At 39.3% G+C, this 21,805-nt stretch overlaps 1 protein-coding gene across 1 annotated transcript in view; it reads left to right on the forward strand.

Moving 5' to 3' along the window:
• Positions 1-21,805, forward strand: part of LOC142379822 (F-actin-uncapping protein LRRC16A-like) — a 66,770-nt gene that overhangs the window by 11,807 nt on the left and 33,158 nt on the right. The window contains exons 3-6 of the mRNA XM_075465120.1: positions 14,043-14,093; positions 18,874-18,933; positions 20,782-20,903; positions 21,569-21,666. Of these exons, the coding sequence (XP_075321235.1) occupies positions 14,043-14,093; positions 18,874-18,933; positions 20,782-20,903; positions 21,569-21,666 (331 nt within the window). The remainder of the gene's footprint in view (positions 1-14,042; positions 14,094-18,873; positions 18,934-20,781; positions 20,904-21,568; positions 21,667-21,805) is intronic.

Genomic DNA, 21,805 nt, shown 5'->3' on the forward strand with positions numbered 1-21,805 from the left:
TCCCTGCTCTGCATGACTGAACTGAACAAATAAACGACTGTTTGTTGTTGCAGAAGGGCCAATTATGAAGGAAGTGGCTCAGAGAGAAAACAAACTTATGATGGAACTGCAACCTGTGAGTGTTGTTGTATCTGGACATGATGAAAGAAAAATGTATTTGCAAATTGTTTGGAGATCTGATGTTTGAAACAAACAACAATTTCAAGAGTTTCTCAGAAGTGTGCAAACAGGATGCTGCAAAATATTAAAGAGCCACTCTCTCGATTCTATTCTTAAAAATAGCTGAACTTAATTAAAGCTAGACCTTCACCACCTGACATCCCACCAATGGTAAGTTAGTCAGATCACATGATTACAAGAAAATTAATAAGGATGATGCTTTAAACAAAAGACAAATTACTTTTTTACTCTGTGGATCTTAGATATTTTAGATGACTCTATGAGGAATATTGAGAACATTTCTGATAATTGTTACAACTATGCTATCATTTGAAAATATATATAATTAGTATGCTATTTCCAGGTATAAATCATTGAAAATAAACTCACGTTATTCCTTCCCAACTTATCTGATGTCCCTATTTTTATGATTTGTTTTTGGAATTACAGACACTAAAAGCACAGAGCTTGAGTTTCTTTAGTGAATGCTGCGCATCCATCTACAGTTTAAGTACACTTAGAATGAATGGGGGAATATGATTATTACCACTAATTTAACTTATGAGTCAAATATATATATTATTTGCTTAGTCTGAGAGTGAAGCACAACAGGGCCCCCGACATATCTTAAACACACTATATATATATGGTTGTCTCCCTCCTTTGAGGACAGGGGGTTAAAGGAAGTAGAGATAATAACATCAGTCCATCAAACACACCCTGGGGAACAGGAGAAGTGAGAGGGAGTCAGAGTCAAATGGGCAACGAAACATGCTGTATGGGGCATGGGCATGGGCCCAAAGAGGATAATCATGAAGTGTAACAATTGCATACTGCTAGTTTTTACTGTGAAGAATTCACACACAGATATGTAGAAGATGAAAGACCATAGTTTTGGTCCAGCTTGTCATACTTAACTTCTTTTTTTTGACCTTCAGGTTTGGCATTCTGGCTAATGGGGAAAAATGGAGTTAACCCATTCCTCTATTCTTAGATAATCACCCTGTAGCGTTCCCTTTCAGGAACCAGCAGTTCTCCAGTATCTATTATAGATGTAATAAAACCACAAAGCAAGTTCAATTTGATTTTGAGAATAGAATCTTATTGTTTTCGGATTTTATAGTGTTTGTCTTTAATTTTGGCCTTGACTGATAGTGATACCTAGTGTGATAGTGAAGTTCTTTCATACAAATGTATATAAAAAAAACAACCTTTCATGCAAAAAGATCATATGCGTTTAAAGAGATAATTAAGACTTTTTAGTCTGTCAGCCTCGTCAACTCAATGACTTTCTTTGTTTACATGGCCCAACAAAGTTCTTTTCAACAAAATGAAATATCACTGAATCTTGTCAAGTATCAATGCTGGTGATGTTTGATGAGGGCTGGAACACACTACGATGAAGTATTTATGACTGAGAATAGCTAGTAATTGTTCTTATTGACGCATACTGAGTAATGATGTTGTGAGAACACCACTGTCTGTTCTGTTTCTTTGTAAATGGGAACACCTTTCATGATGCAGAGTTTTTTTTTTTTCTCTTTCCCTCTCCAGTCATCCAGTGGGTGTTTGTATTTTGTGGTCAGAGCAAAGTCTGGTTTAAAAAAAAAAAAAAAAAAAGAAGCAACCTTACAAGGCACTTCTCTGCCTGAATAAATCTATTTTTAGTTTAGCTTTCATTCTTGAGGTTGGGAATCTTTTGAAACTCTGCCTAGATGAGTGGACGTGAACAGAGAAGCTATGTTCTTTCTCTTTTCCCTGAGGGTTCAGCCTGCGTTTACACAGTTATCTATGCTGTGAAGCACATCATCATTGTGTCAATGAAATAGTTAACTCTCCTTCAAAGACCTCTGTTTTATATTATTATGCAGTGTTGATTAGTAACATAATTAGGGTGACACTCGGAGCTAACGAGGTAGAAAGAACTGTGTCAGACGTGTCACAATTTCCCTTGTGAGTATACACCGCAGTTACCACACAGCCCACCATAGCATTGCCGTTTGTAGTATGTATTTGTTTGAATCAGCTATGCCTCGGGTTTAATATAAGATTATATATTGTAGAAGAGCACCATGGAGGCAGTTCTCTCAGTTCTGTCTCACATATTTAATTGCCATGATTGGTTGAAAGTCTATTAGTTTGCATCCAGAGGCATTTTATTCTTTACCCACTGATAATGTCACTTAGCAATAAAAAAATGAAGAGGTTCCTGACTGATTTGTAGTTACCCATTTGTCTGACAGTGCTAGGGTAATGTACAACCATTTTATCCTCTCGAATGCAGTTTGGTGTGGTTCAGCACCAAAGGACCTCCTTTTCATCAGTAGCAGAGATTGTGCTGAGCAGCATTTCTCAAGCATCAATTTTGAACTCACTCTACATCCACCTTTGGTTTTCACTGGATGCATGCTTGCTTTGAACTTTTGTTACACGTGCGGAGGAACACACACAGGATTGCACAGGAAACACTGATGGTGATGTTTAATACAATTTTTAAATAAGAATAGTACTGCATTGTGTGGTATAAGGGAGAAAAGAAAAAAATATATCTTTGGGTTCTTCATTATGCCCTATCAAAATGTTTGTGTCCGTTACATTATAGTGGCTGAGTACCTGTTAGTCTCTCTTCTCTATCACTTCACCAAGCTGAATGGGGATTTTGTTACGGCACGTTTCCACACACAATTCCCTACAAAATCCTCCCTGGAGTGATATTAACCATCCATTTCAACTGACTCCATGCAAGCCCCTCCCATAGTCATTCATCTTCATTATCTCATAGGTCACGGTCATTGTCACTCCCAGTCTTAGTAATATAACTGACCCTGCTTCAGGTCACTGGTTTACATAATTTCACACTATTGACTTCCAATATGTCTGGTTTGTAATTTCAGGTCCAAGTAGACCAGTTTTGGTATTGTTATTTTCTTGTCTCTATTTTAACGGCATCGGTTTACTCTGTTAAAATTCATCTGCATATTTTGGTCTTACTGGTTCTTAGCTTTTAGAATCCAGCTTGGTATAACTATTGGAAAAAGTGCCTATTTGGTGATATAGTGCAGTGGCCTGGTTGGTAAAGTGTCCATTGGTTCTCACTGGGTGTAATTTAGGGAGGTTTGTAGGTCACAGCAGTGGTCTGGATTGATTTGGTGATCGCGCTGTACACCATGTCATGGTAAACAACCACAAAACGGTTGAGTTTAATCAGTGTTTTATGATGAAACTCTGGAGCCCGAGTCATAAAATTAAGATATGCATATTGCCTATCCTAGAGTGGCTAACACATTTCCAATAGCTGATTGGCATTTTTTGATTTGGGAAAATTATACCATGAGCTTGAAGCCAACACAGATCAGAAAAGACTGGAAGTAAATGTATAGACAGATTGCCTCTGTCTTTAAGGACTCCTTCACAGACAGTTGCACTTATACAGGTACCTCCCAAAGAAATTAATTTACTCTTTTACTAGCACAGCTTTTGTTGCATGGTTAGTCTTTATGGCGTCATTGGACTTGATGTCACATTACTGTTTCGATGTCCTTCTGCAGATGTCCAAGCATATGGATTTTATTTCAGCAATAATTGACATGCATTCTGTTTTTGTCATTATTAATGAATTATACAGAGCTAATTTTGAGCTAATACCACACACTGTATTCTGCCTCCAAACATTATGTTTAAGTAAACTGTGTACAGTCAGGTGTGTCCATGTTTACAGAAGTGGGGGAGCTCATTATCAACGTGGACTTTGCCAGATCAGCACACGTATGGTGTAATAACATGGTGTAATAGATATTGATGTTTATGTCCCTAATTGATTAAACTTAACAGAGCTCTCAGGACTGCTTTGCTGAAATACTTTTCAAAAGTAGTACTTAATTTTTTATTGTGATAACAGGCAATTATCAGGACTGTAACTGGCGTAATAAATGGTGGGATTTATCTATGTAAACCCAAACGGGATTTGTCCCTTAACCTAACCAAACACCTTAAAACATTTTCACTAAACCACAATAAGTCTGTAAATAAAAGTAAATTTGACTTATTTATTTATTAATGTTTAGTACTACAGTAATAGCCCACTTCAACTGAAAAGGAAACTAAACCTCATCTCCTACAGTGCATCTTTCCGATCTGCAGTAAGTGGCCGAACAAACTTGCCCAGTGTCTTTGTTTTTTTTTTGTCTCTCAGTTCTCTACTTTGCTATCTTCTCACCCCAACCAGTCAAAGCAGATGGCAGCCTTCCCTCATTCTGATTCTGCTAAATGTTTTGTCTCTGTGAATTGTCCATATTACTTGTGGTGACATGAACAAGGGCCACAAAATGACCAAAAGGGGAAATTAATGGAATCAGATTTTTAAAGCCTTTATCGGTAAAGCAGTACAGTTTATGCTGTGTACCAACATTGTTGACATTTCTGTCCTGAGCACTGCAACTGGGTTGCTCTTTCTGAGTTTATTTAATCTTAAAGAGATGTTATCTTTTTCTTTTTTTCTGATATTCAAAAGGTTCCATTTGGATGCTTACAAGAAAACTCAGTATTACTCTTGTATCTTCTTTTCATCCTTTCAGCTTTGATAATTTAAACTTAATCTTGAGAGAACATTTGTTTGACTGCAGGGTAATAGAGAATATTATCTAGGGTTGTCGTTTGTACTCTGCACTGAGTTTGTGTTTGAGTGTGTTATGAGTGTCAACTGATGCTATCTAGCCACTCTGGAGGGAAAGCACGGGTAATGCCAACACCAGCTCTGATTGACACCCCCTCCCTTCCGCCCCTCGGTGCACTGCCTTTGTCTATGTCTTTGCCTTTTTCTCCCTCTTCTTTTCTTTCCATCATACATGTGTCAGTCTTTTTTTCTTAACTAAGCACTGAACTCTAGTTTGAGGAGGTTTTCCACTTCAAATTTCTTGATTACTTGAGCTGTAAAATGAATATTCTTTTCTATTCTTCTTTTTTTCTTCTATTCTTTGCTTCTCTCTGTCTTACTCTGTTTTCTCTGTGGTTTCCAGCAATATCCTATTTACCCAGAAATCTTGGCTCAGAACCACATTGCTACTTTACACACACACACACACACACACACACACACACACACACACACACACGCACCCACCTTTTCCCCATTGTGTCTAGCTGGCATGCTGATGAATGAATGAGCCTTATCTCTGTAACAGAAACGCACACAAGGATGATCTACAGACTGACGGTAGTCTAAGAGGGAACCCCATATTATTCCCAATAGAGATCATTTTAAAAACACTGATATCAATCCTGAACTTAAAAAAATAATTCTCATCTGAAACCACAATTACTGTCTAATCTTGGCTTTTTAAATGTTTGATCATTGCCATTTGAGTCATGTCAGACACATTCATGGGGTCTACTAAACATTTCATGCTTGTTAGGCACAGAGATGGCATGGAGATGTAATATTTGTGGTACTCAATCAGAGAATACATTTTAGATTGTCATCTGCTACACAGGCTTTTTTTTAATGCCTCTGAAATGCTCCCATGTATTTCCACTTCTGAAGGTTATATTGTTTCTCATTCATTATTCAGCACAATCTGCATAAACGCTGACAGTTTATATTCAGACTAAATACAAAACCAGGAGCTCTAGCAGTAACATCAAAACCGAAATTAGAATAAAGCATAAAATGTAACACAATCAGAGACCACATTTATTGATGCCTCAGCTCACTGCAGCTGTGGTCTGATGAAACCGGCCAATCAAATCTGTTCAGGAAGTCCCACTGTCGGCCGCCTTTGTTCCTCACCAAGCTCGTCTCCCCAGTAGTAAAACACATAATGATGAGCTGGGTGGTGATAAAAAGAAAATTGATGTCTCCTTTTCAGTGCCTGCTAGTGCAGCTCATGAGATGGATGTGCAATGCAGATGATAGTTTCATCCATAATATGAAAAATAATGAAATTATCCCAATCTAGATGCTTGATATTCTGAGGATGTTTTCCTGGGAAAGATTGATGCTTCTTTTAACATCTGTGCTACATATCATGAAGGGTGTGTTTAGAATTTTTATTTTCTGTTGTTATTATTATTTTAGTTTTTTTTTTTGTTGTTGGAGAGATTCTCCAGTTATTGCAATTACGCTGGACATTATGATGCTGTACTTTTGGTTTTGTGAAGAAACGGTCGTTATTCATTGCTTGTCAGACTCAGTTTTTCTCCCCATGTTGGCTTTTTTAATCCCTAAACCATGTTGTACTATGTAGGGCTGTGGTTTTGTTGCAGTGTGAGTCTGCAGACATTACAGGGCCTGACCTCAGCTGCACTGTCAGCAGCTTGTCTTCACAGTGGAGAATCAATGTGATACAAGGAATCTTTGCTTGAGTTTTCAGTAGCTAGTGGGCTGCTTTTCTGGAGCCTGTTTAGGTTCAGACTAGCCAGTGAGTTACTTGCACTATGGTGATCTCTGCTGGCTCTGCCTGACTGGCTCTCCTTCTCTGTATTACCATATTATATACAAGTAAGTAACAAAGACTTCATAGCCAGTTCCACTAAAAAGTTATCTTCTTCTAAAGCTGAGGCAGTTTACCAGGTTTAACCCATTAACTGGATTATCGAAAGTCTGTGTTAGGGTGAAGGACATCGAACGCTGCTCTGACGCGAAGAGGAATGTTGGTGGACGGTCGCTTGTGCGTTTTATGGAATTCCAGGAAATAAAAGAATAACTGAAAGAAAACATTTTAAACTTAAAGCATATCTTCACTTTTTTCAATGAGGCAAACAAGCACATTCAGGGTCCAAAACCAAATCATCATCCAGTGCAAAGATACTCTGTATGCTTTTGTGCAGAGGCTGGAGTACAGAGTTGGAATAATCTCATTTCCATTTCAGCTGAAATAGCCCAGTACCACAGTGCGTGTGTCTTTATGCACCAACTTTTACTGATCATGCGAACAAGCTTTCTGAGAAAATGATGTCCTGTTTGTCGCACGTTTAATAGATACAAAAAGAGATATGTTAGAAAATAAAAGTATGCATTGACACTTTTTTTTTCTTTTCATCATATCCCTGAACTTCATTAACATGTATGAATACAATACATGTCCTTAATCCATTGTCTCCAAAACATTTGTCCAAAGTGGAGCTGTTCCAGTCGGCAATTGAAGCCGAGGACCAAGACTGCAAACAGAAGGAATCCCATATCAATTCGATCAATTCTCAGGCAATTACACATGATAACAAACGCAGATATTCTCAATATGTTCACTGAAAGGCAACAGTGTCACCAGTTTTCTTCATTATTATTATAATCTAGAAATATTATTAAGATTTTCATGAACTTTTCAAGAAAATAGCACAAAATACAATTTTTTTTCTGATATTCTGCATCATAAGTCAGATAAAAAAAGCGGACCATACTTGACCCAATGAAGAATGTTTTTACTGTGGACCTGAGACACATAAAGACCTTCACTATCAGGATGACTCGCCCTACAAAGCAGAGTAAAAAGTCTTGCTCCCCTCTTACACCAAATGACACCATCCCTGATTATTCCAAGATATTAATGAACAGGCTGGGTTCTTTGTTTGTGTTTCTTCCTATCACTTTTATTGAGGTGTACACATCCCTTCTTCTTTGATACAATCATGCACACACAGAACACACGCGAGTAAAAGCACTACATGCATAAACATCAACTGTGTAAACAAGACAGCAAACCACAAAATGAGAGATGCAGTTTCAGGATACACTTTTTGAGTTGTTGTTGATTGTTCCCCCTGGAAAGCTTACATGTCTGTATTGTGCAGTCCAGGTGACATCCAATTAAAGAAAGGGGAGACCAAGGGAACAGAAATGCAAGAATGGGAGAAAACACCCCAAGCACTCCACTTCTTCCACAAATGGATTTTTCTGTGCTGTCATTGCTCGATTATTCAATAGTCATACAATACACAATGTCTATCATACAAGCCTAAGAAATAAAGCCATCAAGGTTAATTTTTTTTTTACCGTTTAGAACCCGGTGTTAAAAAAATACATCCAGAGACTATAGAGACAAAGAAGGATGAATGTATAATGAAATTATGAAAGAAAAGGGAGAGCGGGGAGAAAAAGCAAAAGTGTTTGATGAGAAATTCACTGCATTGTGTCCACAGAGAGCTGATTGATTTTCCATGAACTAAATGAGAGGGTCATCCCAGCAGCATTGGTTGTAACAGAGATGAAAAGGCTTTTAAACACTTCCCTTCATTAAAGCTCTGGCCTCTGCTGATTGGATTCCAGTCTTTGCCCCTTATCAGCACAACAGCACTTTGAAACTATTAAGTCATTTCTCTTGCTTTGCTGCTCTGCCTCTCTCTGTATCTCTGTGGCGATCAGTGTGTTGTCTGTGATGTCTGCATAGCCCTAAAAATACGCGCCTCAATTGCGCTGTGTTGACAGTTTGAGTTTGCAACCAGAACTTCGTGACTAATTAATTTTGGACTCTCATGCACGTGATGACATGCTCGCAGTAGTTATGCAATAAAGAGTGCGTCGGCAGTGGAGCAGGGGGACTCGGTGTTATGGCAGCTGTATGCTTTTCACTGTCCTGCTCATTTTATGGCTTAACTTAGAATAATCCATCCATCCATCCATCCATTATCTTCCGCTGGTCCGGGGATCGGGTCGCGGGGGCAGCAGCTTGAGCAAAGAGACCCAGACGTCCCTGTCCCCGGCCTCTTCCTCCAGCTCTTCTGGGGGGACCCCGAGGCGTTCCCAGGCCAGCCGAGAAACATAGTCTCTCCAACGTGTCCTGGGTCTTCCCCGGGGCCTCCTCCCAGTGGGACGGGCCCGGAACACCTCACCGGGGAGGCGTCCAGGAGGCATTCTCACCAGCTGCCTGAGCCACCTCATCTGACTCCTCTCGATGCGGAGGAGCAGCGGTTCTACTCCGAGCCCCTCCCTGATGACCGAGCTTCTCACCCTATCTCCAAGGGAGAGCCCAGACACCCTGCGGAGGAAACTCATTTCGGCCGCTTGTATTCGCGATCTCGTTCTTTCGGTCACTACCCACAGCTCGTGACCATAGGTGAGGGTAGGAACATAGATTGACCGGTAAATCGAGAGCTTCGCCTTCTGGCTCAGCTCCCTCTTCACCACGACGGGCCGGTGCAGAGCCCGCATCACTGCAGACGCCGCACCAATCCGTCTGTCAATCTCCTGTTCCATTCGTCCCTCACTCGTGAACAAGACCCCGAGATACTTGAACTCCTCCACTTGGGGAAGGATCTCATTCCCGACCCGAAGAGAGCATTCCACCCTTTTCCGGCCGAAGACCATGGTCTCAGATTTGGTGGTGCTGATGGTCATCCCAGCCGCTTCACACTCGGCTGCGAACCGCTCCAGTGAGAGCTGAAGGTCACGGCCTGAGGACGCCAACAGAACCAAATCGTCCGCAAAAAGCAGAGACCCGATTCTGAGGTCGCCAAACTGGACCCCCTCAACGCCCTGGCTGCGCCTAGAAATTCTGTCCATAAAAATTATGAACAGAATCGGTGACAAAGGGCAGCCCTGACGGAGTCCAACCCTCACAGGAAACATGTCCGACTTACTGCCGGCAATGCGGACCAAACTCTGACACCGGTCATACAGGGACCGAACAGCCCATATCAAGGAGTCCGGCACTCCATACTCCCGGAGCACCCCCCACAAGAGTCCCCGAGGGACACGGTCGAACGCCTTCTCCAAGTCCACAAAACACATGTAGACCGGTTGGGCGAACTCCCATGCTCCCTCCAGGATCCTGCGGAGGGTATAGAGCTGGTCCACTGTTCCACGGCCAGGACGAAAACCACACTGACTGAACTTAGAATAATCTTACTTCAAACGCGAACAATTACTTAAACAACTTTGGCCACTGTAAAAACTATTAATAACTGCTTAACCTAAATCTAAAGCTAAAAATCTACTCCACTAAGCATACAGTCAAATATTTAGTTTCTGCCCTTTCTAGGATGTGAGATGCACATCACTCCAGTTTTTTTGTTTTTTTATATTTTAAAGATGTAGCTCTCTTAAACCAAACCGAACTGAAGGAATATGTCTGAAATGCTTTAATGGATGGATAAAATAGAGCATGAATTCACCCTGTGGTTGAGTGCTGCCACAGCTGAATTACTGCAGATGAAATGCTTCTCTGTGACTCTGATTCACTCTTACTGTGGTCCAAAAAAAAAAAAAGGAAAAACGTGATGGTTTTTTTTTTCTTTAGGATGTGAAAACCCATTGACATTCTCCAGCAAAGCTTGGCACTTCAGTGCATGCCTTTCATATGCGAATATCTATCACACTTTTAACTCATGTATTCACAAATCCATGTGTCCAGTTTGGGCCAGCTGTTTCTACAACATAGCAACATAGATTGTGGGTGAGTAATAACATGCCGCTTTACACACGTGGATATATGGAAAGATGGGGAGGGGGCAAGTTTGACAGAAACGAAAAAGAAAATCTGGGAACGATCTGGCAATGTTGATGCTGTGGATAGACTGTAGTGTAAACACATTATTCGACAGGTATACAATCTGTGCATTTAATGCTGGCATTTAAATGGACTTTGAGACTATTTCAGCTCTCCTGTTTGTTTCTGCGTGTGAAGTAGCAATTAGCATCAGTCAGTGTCAAATTTTATAGTTTGGCTCTGAATTTATCTGACAGAGCCGTGTGTGAGACTGCATGTGCATGTGCTTTTGTGTGGCCTGTGTTGCACACCAAGAAGACAAATTGGGCTTTAGAGCTTGTGGCAGTCATCTTGCATGAGAACTACTATTCGTGTGTGTGTGTGTGTGTGTGTGTTTGTTTGTCTGACAGTGAGAGAGAATAATGGCAGATGCTCTCTTCAGTTATGTAGACATGCTCCAATGCAGCTGCCATCTGGTTGGCTGAGTGGAGCTGAGGGCGCGATGCTGGTCACTGTGAAATCACTGACTGATGGGAAGGCTCAAGGCCTAAATCCACTTAATACAGTAAGCATAGATAGAGAATGGAGGCGGGGGTGGTGGGGTTTCACGGGGTGTAATGCCTTTGTCCACTTAAAAGGGCAGATGGAGAGAGCGCATCACTAGGAGAGCATGGCAGGGCAGTCATGTGTTTATAGGGGGAGGATGGGAGGAGGAAAATCCAAAGAAAAGTCCAAAAGGTCAGGGCAACTTCGAGTGCGTTAAACTATTTGAACAAGTTAAAGTATCAGGCTGTTGTACTGATTTCATGCATTGATTTGATGGATTGTCTGATTACCAAATAATTTAGAGTTCTGCTTACTAGAATTACCAGATGTAATTTCAAAGATATCTTCACATATAGTTTCTATAGGCTCTATGTAGTACAACTTTTAAGCATTGTACAAAGTGGCAACATGCTGAAAATTTTATGTCATGATTTCTGTCATTGCAGTTCCATAAAGTGCAAGACAGGGATGATGCTCATTCTGCTCCAAAAGTTGCTCTACTGAGCTCGCAACATCTTGACATTGTGTCCCTAAAGCCTAAGTTAACCTGATATTAAAGTACTTTCTTAGTTTGAAAAGAAATAAGTCCCAGGCACTCAAAAGTAGACTACTTTTGAGTGCCTGGGACTTATTTCTTTTCATATCGTGGATTTCCCTACCCCAAGAGCACCACTTTGGACTGTTCGTGATACACCTGAGCGCCGGGTTGATTTCTCTCTTTTTACTTTCTTAGTTTGTCACTTCACAGACAAACCTGTTCTTAACTAGTCAGTCAAACATCAATGATTAAAACAATCACCAAGTAAATAGAATTAGGTCTTAAACTTATACGAAAATGTGCAGTTTTCTTAGATGCTGGGAATGTGTCCAAACAAAACCTTTATTGACAAATCTCAGATCAGATTGAATGAACCCCACCAACACAGGCCAAACAGAGCTGCAATGCAGAATACTTTGGTCGCCTACCAGTTTTGGAATAAGTTACCGACATTATTGAATCGTGAAACTTACATTCTCATGGCGGGTGTGTCCTGCTGTTGACTCAGCAGAAATATCGGAGCAACGTGATTGCACCAGCCGGAAAAGAAAAGGGTGCATAGGTTTGTTGCTGCTGTAATGCACCAGAGTGTCTCTCTGCCACCTTTTACCCGAGTGACACAATCCCCTTGCATAATCCAGCTGAGATTCATAACCATATCTGCACTAAAACAGCAGATCCTCCAATCCACCGATCATAAATCTGTGTTTTCAGATCTGTGGTGGTTCCGCATTTCTGCTTCATTCTTGGAAAAAAAAACACCAATCTATTTTTATTCTTGTTCTGATTATTTCTCTGCAGTTTAGGTAGACAGCCCAAGATCTGCAAATCCAGACATACAGAGAAGAAGCATTTCTGTGATTAAAGCACAACAGTTTACTACCCATTTGCTAGTCTGAGTCTACCGTATTATAGTAGGTCTATTTATAGCGTTCCAGTGCCGGGCTGGGGGTTGTCGGGATTATTAGACCTGCCCTAAAAGTCCTGAACAGAACATCACTGAAAAACTGTTCAATAGTCCAACTCCATAAATCGGTAAATCTGTTGTCAGCTTTTTAACGCGTTTTAAGCAACTCTTGTCCATCACAAAGGCATTGAGGCATTCCTTTGGCTGAAGAGTAAGTGTGCAACAATGTGTGTAAAGTCGATGGAGGTCCCCTGTCAGCCAAGCCAAATGTAACAGAAAACGAGGATGAACTGCAGAAATATTATATAAAACTCTCTTTTACACATTCTCATGGCTTATCTGACTTTGCAGTAAGATGTTTATCGATGTTTAAATCTGAAATGAGGTATCACTTTGTAACACTATTTCTTCTTACCTACATCTACATAGTATGAAAATAAGAGGGACAGTGCAGCAATGAAACATGGAATAAAAAGAAAGGGAGAGTTGAGCGAAGCAGTGGTGACTCGTGCTCTTTCGAAGAGGTTATCTTTGGCTCTACAGGCCTGCCTGTCTGTCTCTATCACGTCAAAACACACACACACTGCCTGTGGAGCTGAACCGCTAAGGGCTGGGAAGCACTGTCATCCTTTTTAGCCCTGTCCTTCATCCTTCTGTTTCTTTTTTCACATCTTTGAAAAAAGAGTGACAATTTTTTAGTCTTTCCTTAATCCTGATTTCTCTTGTGTTCTCTCTTCACCTCTTTTTCCTTCCCTGCCCTTAGTTCCAGTCATTGTTTATCAGGGATTTGTTCAGACGATGTGTTCTGCCCCTCATCTTCCTTGCTTTTGCAATCTTATTCCCCTCTCTGCTTTCAAACCATTTTTTGGCTTAATTTTTCTCTTCCCTCTAATCAGCAGAAGTCTAATCCGGGATTGAAATGGGTTCTAAGGGTATTACCCCTTGTGGTATGCGTAACATCTCAGCTTTGTAGCGAGCAATTGATTTATTGATTAGTCTAGAAGTTTATGTGATGGTTTAAGGCTGTTATTATTTGCAGCCCTTCTGGGTGTGTTTCTTTCCTGACCATCAAGAATGAGTTCTCTGAAAAAAGGTGGAAATCTCCCTCTGATGGCTTAAAGGTCAGACTGTGGAGTGTAATGATACATTTTGACAGGAGAAAATCCAGTGTCACTGCACATTCCATTGTCTTTAAAATGTAACTTTAAGACACATTCCCATTTTTAAATGTCAGACTTTTCCATTGTGCTTCCCCTGTCTTCTTTGTATTAATTTGTTATTAATTATTAACTTGTTATTTGTCTTTTTTTTTCCATATGCTTCTTCATTTTGACAGATATGTTTTAGAGTCACATGTCTTTACATTTCTGAGTCCTTTGTCATTTCCTGGTTCTTATGCTGTGGGTGAATATTTCCAGCTACACACTGTATATTTACTGCAACATGCTCATTATTCTTTCTTTTCCTCCCTTAGGCCCTCGCATCTTACCGTGCCTACCTCTTAACGGCTCGCATTCCTGCCAAGGTAAGGGCACCAATTCTGACTGAGTCTGATTTTATGTCAGCAGAATATTAATTTTTTTTTTGACCTCATGATAATGTAATGAAAGGCCACAAAAAATGTTGTCTGTTGGTGAGGTAAATTGTTTTAATTTAGACAAATCACAAACTAAAATGGCTAAAGTCACTTAAGAAGTTTTTTCTTCTATCATGGATTAGCGATTGGCACATTATAGGTTCAGATAGAACTGTATTTCTCTCCTTTAATGTCATGGTAAATATTTTGTAAACCTACTTCAGTTTTGGGAGAAGTCAACAAGTTTTAAGACTACATTTGCATTTGCATATTAATCTCTATTAAATTGATTTGAGGAACATATTTCTGGCCATAAAGCATGGATTCTCCTTTTACTCTATAGCTTATGAAGAAATAATCCTTCTCACCAGCTGCTAGATGCTTTCACATTGCACATTAGCTTAATGTTAACTTTTAACCAAACAACAAGAAGGCTCCTGGTTCATTTTATCTGTTCTTCTTTTGCATGCGTGGGTTCTCTCTGTGACCTCTGGTTTCCTGAGTTGTAATAAAGCAGGTATAGAAAATATTTATGAGTGTATTGCTGTCCTTATTGTTGTCCTACTTGCAGTAGCCACTGGCCAGAGCACTTTTCATTTAGACAATCAGGGAAGATTTGCTCAAACCGATCAAAACTGAAAATCTAATTTTCAAGGTTTGACTTGTTTTAGATGGGAGAGATTTGCACTTCTTTATTGTCCCTGGTTGCGCAGCAGTTAGCTTGGTTTATTTGTCACAAATTCCTCCCTGCTTCTCCAAAACAGACCGCACTCACTGCTGTTAGCTGCTGGTTAGAACTACTCCCGAGTAATTCATACAACCCCACTGCATGGACAAAAAAAGAATGACTAGATAGATAAATTATTAAATAAATCCCTTGAAGTCGCTTCCCTTTGGCTTTACTCATAATTGTGTGTCTGGGTATAGTTCTAATATATAGCTGAACATTTTTCTCTAAGCATTACGATAACACAACACAGGGAACCTCGGCTACCTGCAGTGGTGAATTACCCCATTGACCTGGTGTACAACTATCTCTGCAGTATGAACACAGGCTGAACATGAAGCTACGCCTCAGACATGTAAACAAACTCGCATGTGTGGAAGAATATGTTGATGATTACTTAATTTGGCAGGTATTCTGCTTGGAAATCCAGGGTACTTTTAGTAAAATCTCAGTGCCCAGTGGCCGACTTTTGTGTTCAGTCATGTAACCAGAGGATATGTTACAGCCATTTCATTGTTGCTGGTCTTATCGGTGTCACTCAATATTTGACCAGTTCCAAAGATATTGTCCTTGTTTAGAGTTGGACTCTGAAAGTTAAAAGGGCCCGGCGTAAAAATGTCTGCAATTGTCCTTTAATATTTTCATAATTCAATAGATTATTTTAGATGTTTATGGTGCTTAAATTAGCACTTTAAGCAAATTAACTTTCTATAAACTGTTTAGATATAGGCTAGCAAGTTAAATGTCTTATTATGTTTTTAATAAAACATAGAGAATATGTCAGATTGTCAAAAATGTCAGATATTTTACTTTTTGGACTCTGATGGCGCCAAACTGTTTTCTTCCCAAATACGCAACAGCTTTTCTTCAAATAGCTGTGAGGATTTCCAGGGACAGTGTATGATTAAAGTTTTCATGAAAAGATTTACATTTTGATTTGAGGTAGAAGGGCTATAAACAACAGTTAGACATTGATTAACATGATGTCATAAATTTCCAGTGCCATAGGTTCTGATATCTGTTTACCTCCTGATGAAGCTCTAAACCATCTTTACAACCCCTGTCTACAGTATATCTCAGTCTATCTCTCAACAGTCCAGGCATATCCATCCTTGTCTTTTGCCCTTCCTCCCTGTTTTCCTCCCACACTCGCCAACATGTCAGAAGTCAGCGGTGACAACCAGTGGCCTAATGTGATGTGATTTTCATGTCAAAAGAAGCAGTTTATCAGACTCACATTCCAGTAGGGACCCTGTGCAGTTTTTATATATTCATTATTGTTTAATCATTCAGTCAGCACAATGTGAGGCCACACTGAAGAATATCTATCTCAAATTCAAGCAGCCGGATTTAAATGGCTTGTTTTGTGCAGGCAGTGGGAAAAACAAATTCAGCTTAGACATTAGCCAACTGACAATACTGTAATTATGGGAAGCACAACAACTCTCCACTTTGTGGATAAGTCCTCATCATTAACTATTCCTTTTTTGCTCAGATTTCCACATTGCCATTGTCTGGCTGGATTCTTTATGTATTATTCTTAAAGATGAAATCTTCCAACAGCCATGAAAAATCTGACTGTTAATGTATTTCTTCTTGTATATACATTTTATGATTTGTAATCTAAATTACAGTGGAGATTAATCGACTGTATATGAGGATTAGCTTCTAGACTGCAGTTTGCAGTTTGGGGCTCAGTTGCATATGGATTAAATGAGGTCTGGCAGAGTTATCGTCCACTATATCTTCTGTATACCATTCTAATATAAAAGGAGACCAAAGCTTGAGTATTGAGGTATTGTACTGTAGTTGATGGAAACTCGCAGTAAAACATTGTGCTTTTTATTTACAGCTGAAATCTCCCTTTAGCTCTTTTATGCCCCTCTCAGTGGGTTTTCGTGTGTGTCCGTCAGACTGATGCTTTGGCTTCTCTTGAGAAGCTGCAGGGTCTAACTCCGTTGGTGTCTCCCCCGCACACATGCTCTCTCTAACACACAAATTCATTCATATACTTTTTCTTGCCTCTGGTCTCTGTTTATTTTTGTCTCTTGATGCTGCACTAATGTCTTCTCTTGTTTTTTTTTTTATATAATTTTTGCCCGTTTCATGTCTTAAATGTCTGTAACAAATAAAATCGCATGGATCTCTCAAAACCTTAAGACCCAACATGTAACATGCTTCAATCTCAACATGAAAAAAAATCCCCATATGTTTCTAGATTATCTCTCACTAAAAGTATTCTATTTTATCTCTTACAATCATTCAGCTTACATCAGTCCACCTTGCATGCATGGCAACAAAAAACATGAAAATACAACAAAAAGAGAGGAGGATGAGCAGTTAAAGTGACAGATGGAGACTGAACGAATGGTTGAACCATCAGTGAACAGCATTTGGTTCCTCCGTACACTTCCCAGCATGGCTCCTTAACCATTATTTATCACCACATCCACTTCAATAATTTCAAAATGTTGCCATATCATTTGAAGGCACAGTTAAATGAATACGATTGACCCTTGTCAAGTTGGACATTGGATTTTGATACGATTGTTTAATTTTGGTCCACCATTGTAACGTGTACATGAAGTTAGTTAAAGTCAATTTGAATGTACCACCTTAACATTCTGGTCAAGCCAAAAAAATTTGAGCAGGAAAAATCCAAGCTGCAAAAAAAAGCAAGCGTATTTTTATTAGTTTTATAGATGGTAAAATCAAAGTTTTCTCTCTAAAAAGAAGACGATTACTTTATTTTGACTTTTACAGCACTTTATACTTTCCTAGATCTGCCTCACCCTGTTTTTCTTTGTCTTTGACACCTAATTGTGTGCATCTCTTTGTTTAATCACTGCAACAAGTCATTAACTGAGCTTTGATTTCCTCTTTTATGTCAATACCTTTCGGAGTAATTTCTTTTTGATCATTTTTCATAGTTGAAATATTGAGTGAAAAGAATCTGTTCTGCTCCATGTGTAAAAGAATGAATTCTTACTGTGTATATATTGTGGAGTAAGTATCCACAAGCATTACTGTAAAACCGTGTACACACACACACACACACGGAGTGTACACTGCAGTCAGACAGCAGACAGACTTATGCTTATCCTCTTCTCCCTCTCATCTCTGAGCCAAGCCCCAGGAAACCTGCTCCCACCTGGAGTTGTCTGGCCTTGCTGCCCGTCCTGCCCTCAGGCACTCCACTGTACGTGTTTCTCTGGGAGCAATAAGGAAAACTATACTCATTGTGTAGTTGCCATTTTTTATGGATAGGATTCCCATCTAGCATTAAAAAACCTATTTTTTTTCCCCCTTTTTTTTTTGGTTTCCTTTTAAAGCGTGAGAAGAAGAGCCACGGCTTTCCCTTGTTTTCTTTGTCCTAAAATGCCCTCGTGAAACAGATATGAAGATATGAAAAGACTGCTCTGTTTGTCTTCGGCCTGAAGATGCGAGCCCCCTGATCTCCTACATACAAATGAGGCCTTTTTTAGTTTGCGTGCATGTGCATCTTATTTCAAAATGCTAATATATTTATGCTGAGTTCTAACACTTTGCAAAGCGAACTGTAAACCGTGAAAGTGAGAAGGGATAAGAAACTTTGGGTGTCTAAAGTAGTGTCTGTGTTATATGGTTGCATTTTACCTAAAGTCAGCTGATGAAAATGAAATTCTAAAACAGGGAAGTGGGGAAAAAAAAAAAAAAAAGTCGCTGCAGCTGGTACAGCAGTCTTTGTTTGTGCTTAAACATGTGTCTGTTGTAGCTGTAGAAAAACTAAGCAAATGTGTAACTGCCATGAGAGAGAAACCAAACTGTTAATTATGGACAGTCATGCGTTCCTTTGACTCTACAAGACAGTTATGCATCATCCCCTCTTGTCCTATAATAAGCAGCAGTTCAAACAGTCCTTTGATATGTCCTTGACTGTTCCTATTCCATATTAGGAGACCATTGATTTGTCTGGCTGAATAGATTTTGATGTATCTTGTGTGCTCCTTCTTTTTTTTTTAGGTGGAACACTCCTTCAATTATCTGGAGATCCAGGGAATTGCTTGCCACAAGCCAACACAGGTACACAAGCGTACTCTCAGACACTCAGCGTACAAGCAGAGCATGTTAACGTGATGGGTATACATTTTCGGATATACAAATATTCCTGTTCTTGCTAAGAGAATAGATTGTAATGTGTGGCTGAGGGTTTGACATTTGTAAGCTTTCCAAACATTGAAAACTGTCAGATTTAACATAACAACCCCTTTTCTGTTATGCTGAGTGTTTTATTTAGTTTTTTTTTTTTTAATAGCTCGAGACTGAAGGTATCAAGTCTTAAGGTGCTGTGTTGAAGTTGGAGCTGCCACATATTAGACTTGTTCCAGTGACTTGTCCCCAGAGACCAAGTGTTGCTAGTTTATTGTTGGTTTCTTATTATTAAACTACTTTCTAAATTTCCATTTTAGAGATGTTCCAGCATAATCTTGAGCCCTCATGCTGACTATTTAAAAAAAAAAAAAAAAGGCTTTTTGATTACGATCTTATATGTCCCCAACTGGCGTAGCTGCTATTTTAATGAGATAATGAAAATTCTTTGCATTATTTATGATTGCATGTAATGTTTTGGCTCATGGGTATACTTAAAAGCTCCAAACTGAAGTCCTGTAGCATCCAGTCAAAGGATAAGCAAAACTGGATGGATGTTTGCTCAAATGTGTATTCCAATCAAACATCTCTACTTTGAAGCCCATGTCTAATGTCGCTACAAGTTCTTTATTGAGAAGTAGAGACGATGGACATATTAAAAAAATTTCAGAGAAATGTCTTGAATACAAGATCCACCAAAAACCATTTAGGGCAATCTCGTGATGGCTTTTTGACCAGAGCTAGCTAGCAAGCCGCAAGTCAGCAGAATCTGCATACAGAATATGATTTTCTGTTCCAGATGAACCGCTGTCCTCTTAATATCTTTACTGAAGGTCTGCTGTGGATCTGCTTGGATTATGTTAATTTTGGCTCACACAGGAAGCACATGTCACTTTAAATTGGTATTTGCATAATTATTTTTAACTCTGACACGTTGAGCTAGTCTTGGTTAATGTTATTTTGTTTTGATTAGATATATTTATTTATTTTTACTTTATTTATTTATTAATTTAATACTTAAGACGTGTCCTTAAGACTGTATTTAAGACTGATCACAGTCATCAGTGTTGATGGTTGGTGCTCAAATGGTGTCAAACTAGATGGAGGCTGTTTGCCAGATATTGAGTTGTTTTTTGTTTTTTTTATATGGGAATGGTAATAGCGTTGTCTTTGCCATAAAATCCACCAGTTGCTGTTTACACTTCTTCCGATTTAAAAAAGAAAATGCACCACAAGAAATGGTCACTAACAAGATAAAACTAGGTGACACATCATTAGTGGTATCTGTACAGTCAAGCACGACGATGTGGGCATCATCATGCAGAATTTTAGCCCTTGTTTTTAGTGACTGGGTCTAAAAGAATAGTCAGGATATTGGGAAGGATAAATGCTGAGAAATATAGAAAATTGCTGGAAAACCTTTCCCAGAGTGTTTAAGATACCAGGCTATGCGGCGAGCTTGTGGGATCATTCTAAAAAAGACTTGAGGCCGACATTGTTGCCAAAGGTACTATAACAAAGTACTGAGTAAAGGGTCTGAATAGTTAAGTTAAGAGTTAGTTTTTACTAAATGTACAAAATACTCCAAAAGCATGTGTTTGCTTTGCCGATGTGGCAAATGTGTTGAAATAATTTATTTACAATTTATTGTTTAAAATCAGACCAAATGAGCACAAATGATGAAAACATCTAACTTTCTTTTGGCTAAAAGAGTTGCTCACACAGACGTAGGCTTGATCCACTGACAGTTGCATGGATCACTTAATGTTTGTTTCCTTTTAGCTATTCATAGAGTATGAGCGTGGCTCCTTCTCTCTGAAGCTGCCATCCACAGAGGAGGTAAATGACGTGGTGGCTCACATAGGAAACTGTTTGCTGAGGATATGTCCTGGTCTCCCACCAAGGTAAGTTTAATCCGTTTGTATTTGTGTGTATCGTATTGTAGTCTCTCTGGAGTTCATTGAGGTTTAGATCTATCATTAATGTTTATAGAGATTCAGTTCATCCATTATGAGGATTCACGTTTTTAATCTTTGTTACACACATACACTCTTTTGACTCGATCTCTAAGTCACAGGTTACTTTACACAGCTAAACACACTGTCTGTCATATACAAATATAAAAAAGGAAAATTCCCTCTCTGAAGATACACGTGATTGGCAGCACAGTGAGTCACTCATTATATATTTGCTCAGACAATGAAGTATGAATATTACTGCAGTAATGCTCACGGATGTCAAGCCATAAATTTCTCTAACCTTAAACAAAGGCTAAAGTTTTTTTTCTTCTTTTTTTTAATGTCACACTTGATTAATGCTGATAGTGCTCAATAATTCTAACTATTAGATATTGTTTTGTATTATTAGAATAAACAGAGTTGTTTCTATTTCTAATAACTGAAGAGCCTTGCAGCACACAACTAAACAGTTGCCTTGAGACTTTTGCAAAAGTAGTTCAGTTGTTCCAACCTCTTTCAAAGGGAATCTAGGATATTTTCTTTTAAATCTTCCCCAAGTACAATACAGAAACGGGGCATCAAGGCGGTTTCCAACTGTTTTCTTTTCTCAGTAAAGGGATGAAGAAGCTTACGATGGAGCCTCTCGACAGGCTGACCTCACTGCAGACTCTTTGGGAGAACAACAAACCTGCTGAACCTGGACCCTGTGGTAGGAGCCTGGCACTTTAGATTACTGTGTGCCTCTTCATCCTGATGCTGGAGATGTGTGTGTGTGTGTGTGTGTGTGTGTGTGTGTGTGTGTGTGCGTGTGTGTGTGTGTTCATGCAAGATTAGTACATTAGCTACCA

The sequence above is a fragment of the Odontesthes bonariensis genome, chromosome 5 (assembly GCF_027942865.1).
Source record: "Odontesthes bonariensis isolate fOdoBon6 chromosome 5, fOdoBon6.hap1, whole genome shotgun sequence".
In the NCBI taxonomy this organism is placed as follows: Eukaryota; Metazoa; Chordata; class Actinopteri; order Atheriniformes; family Atherinopsidae; genus Odontesthes; species Odontesthes bonariensis.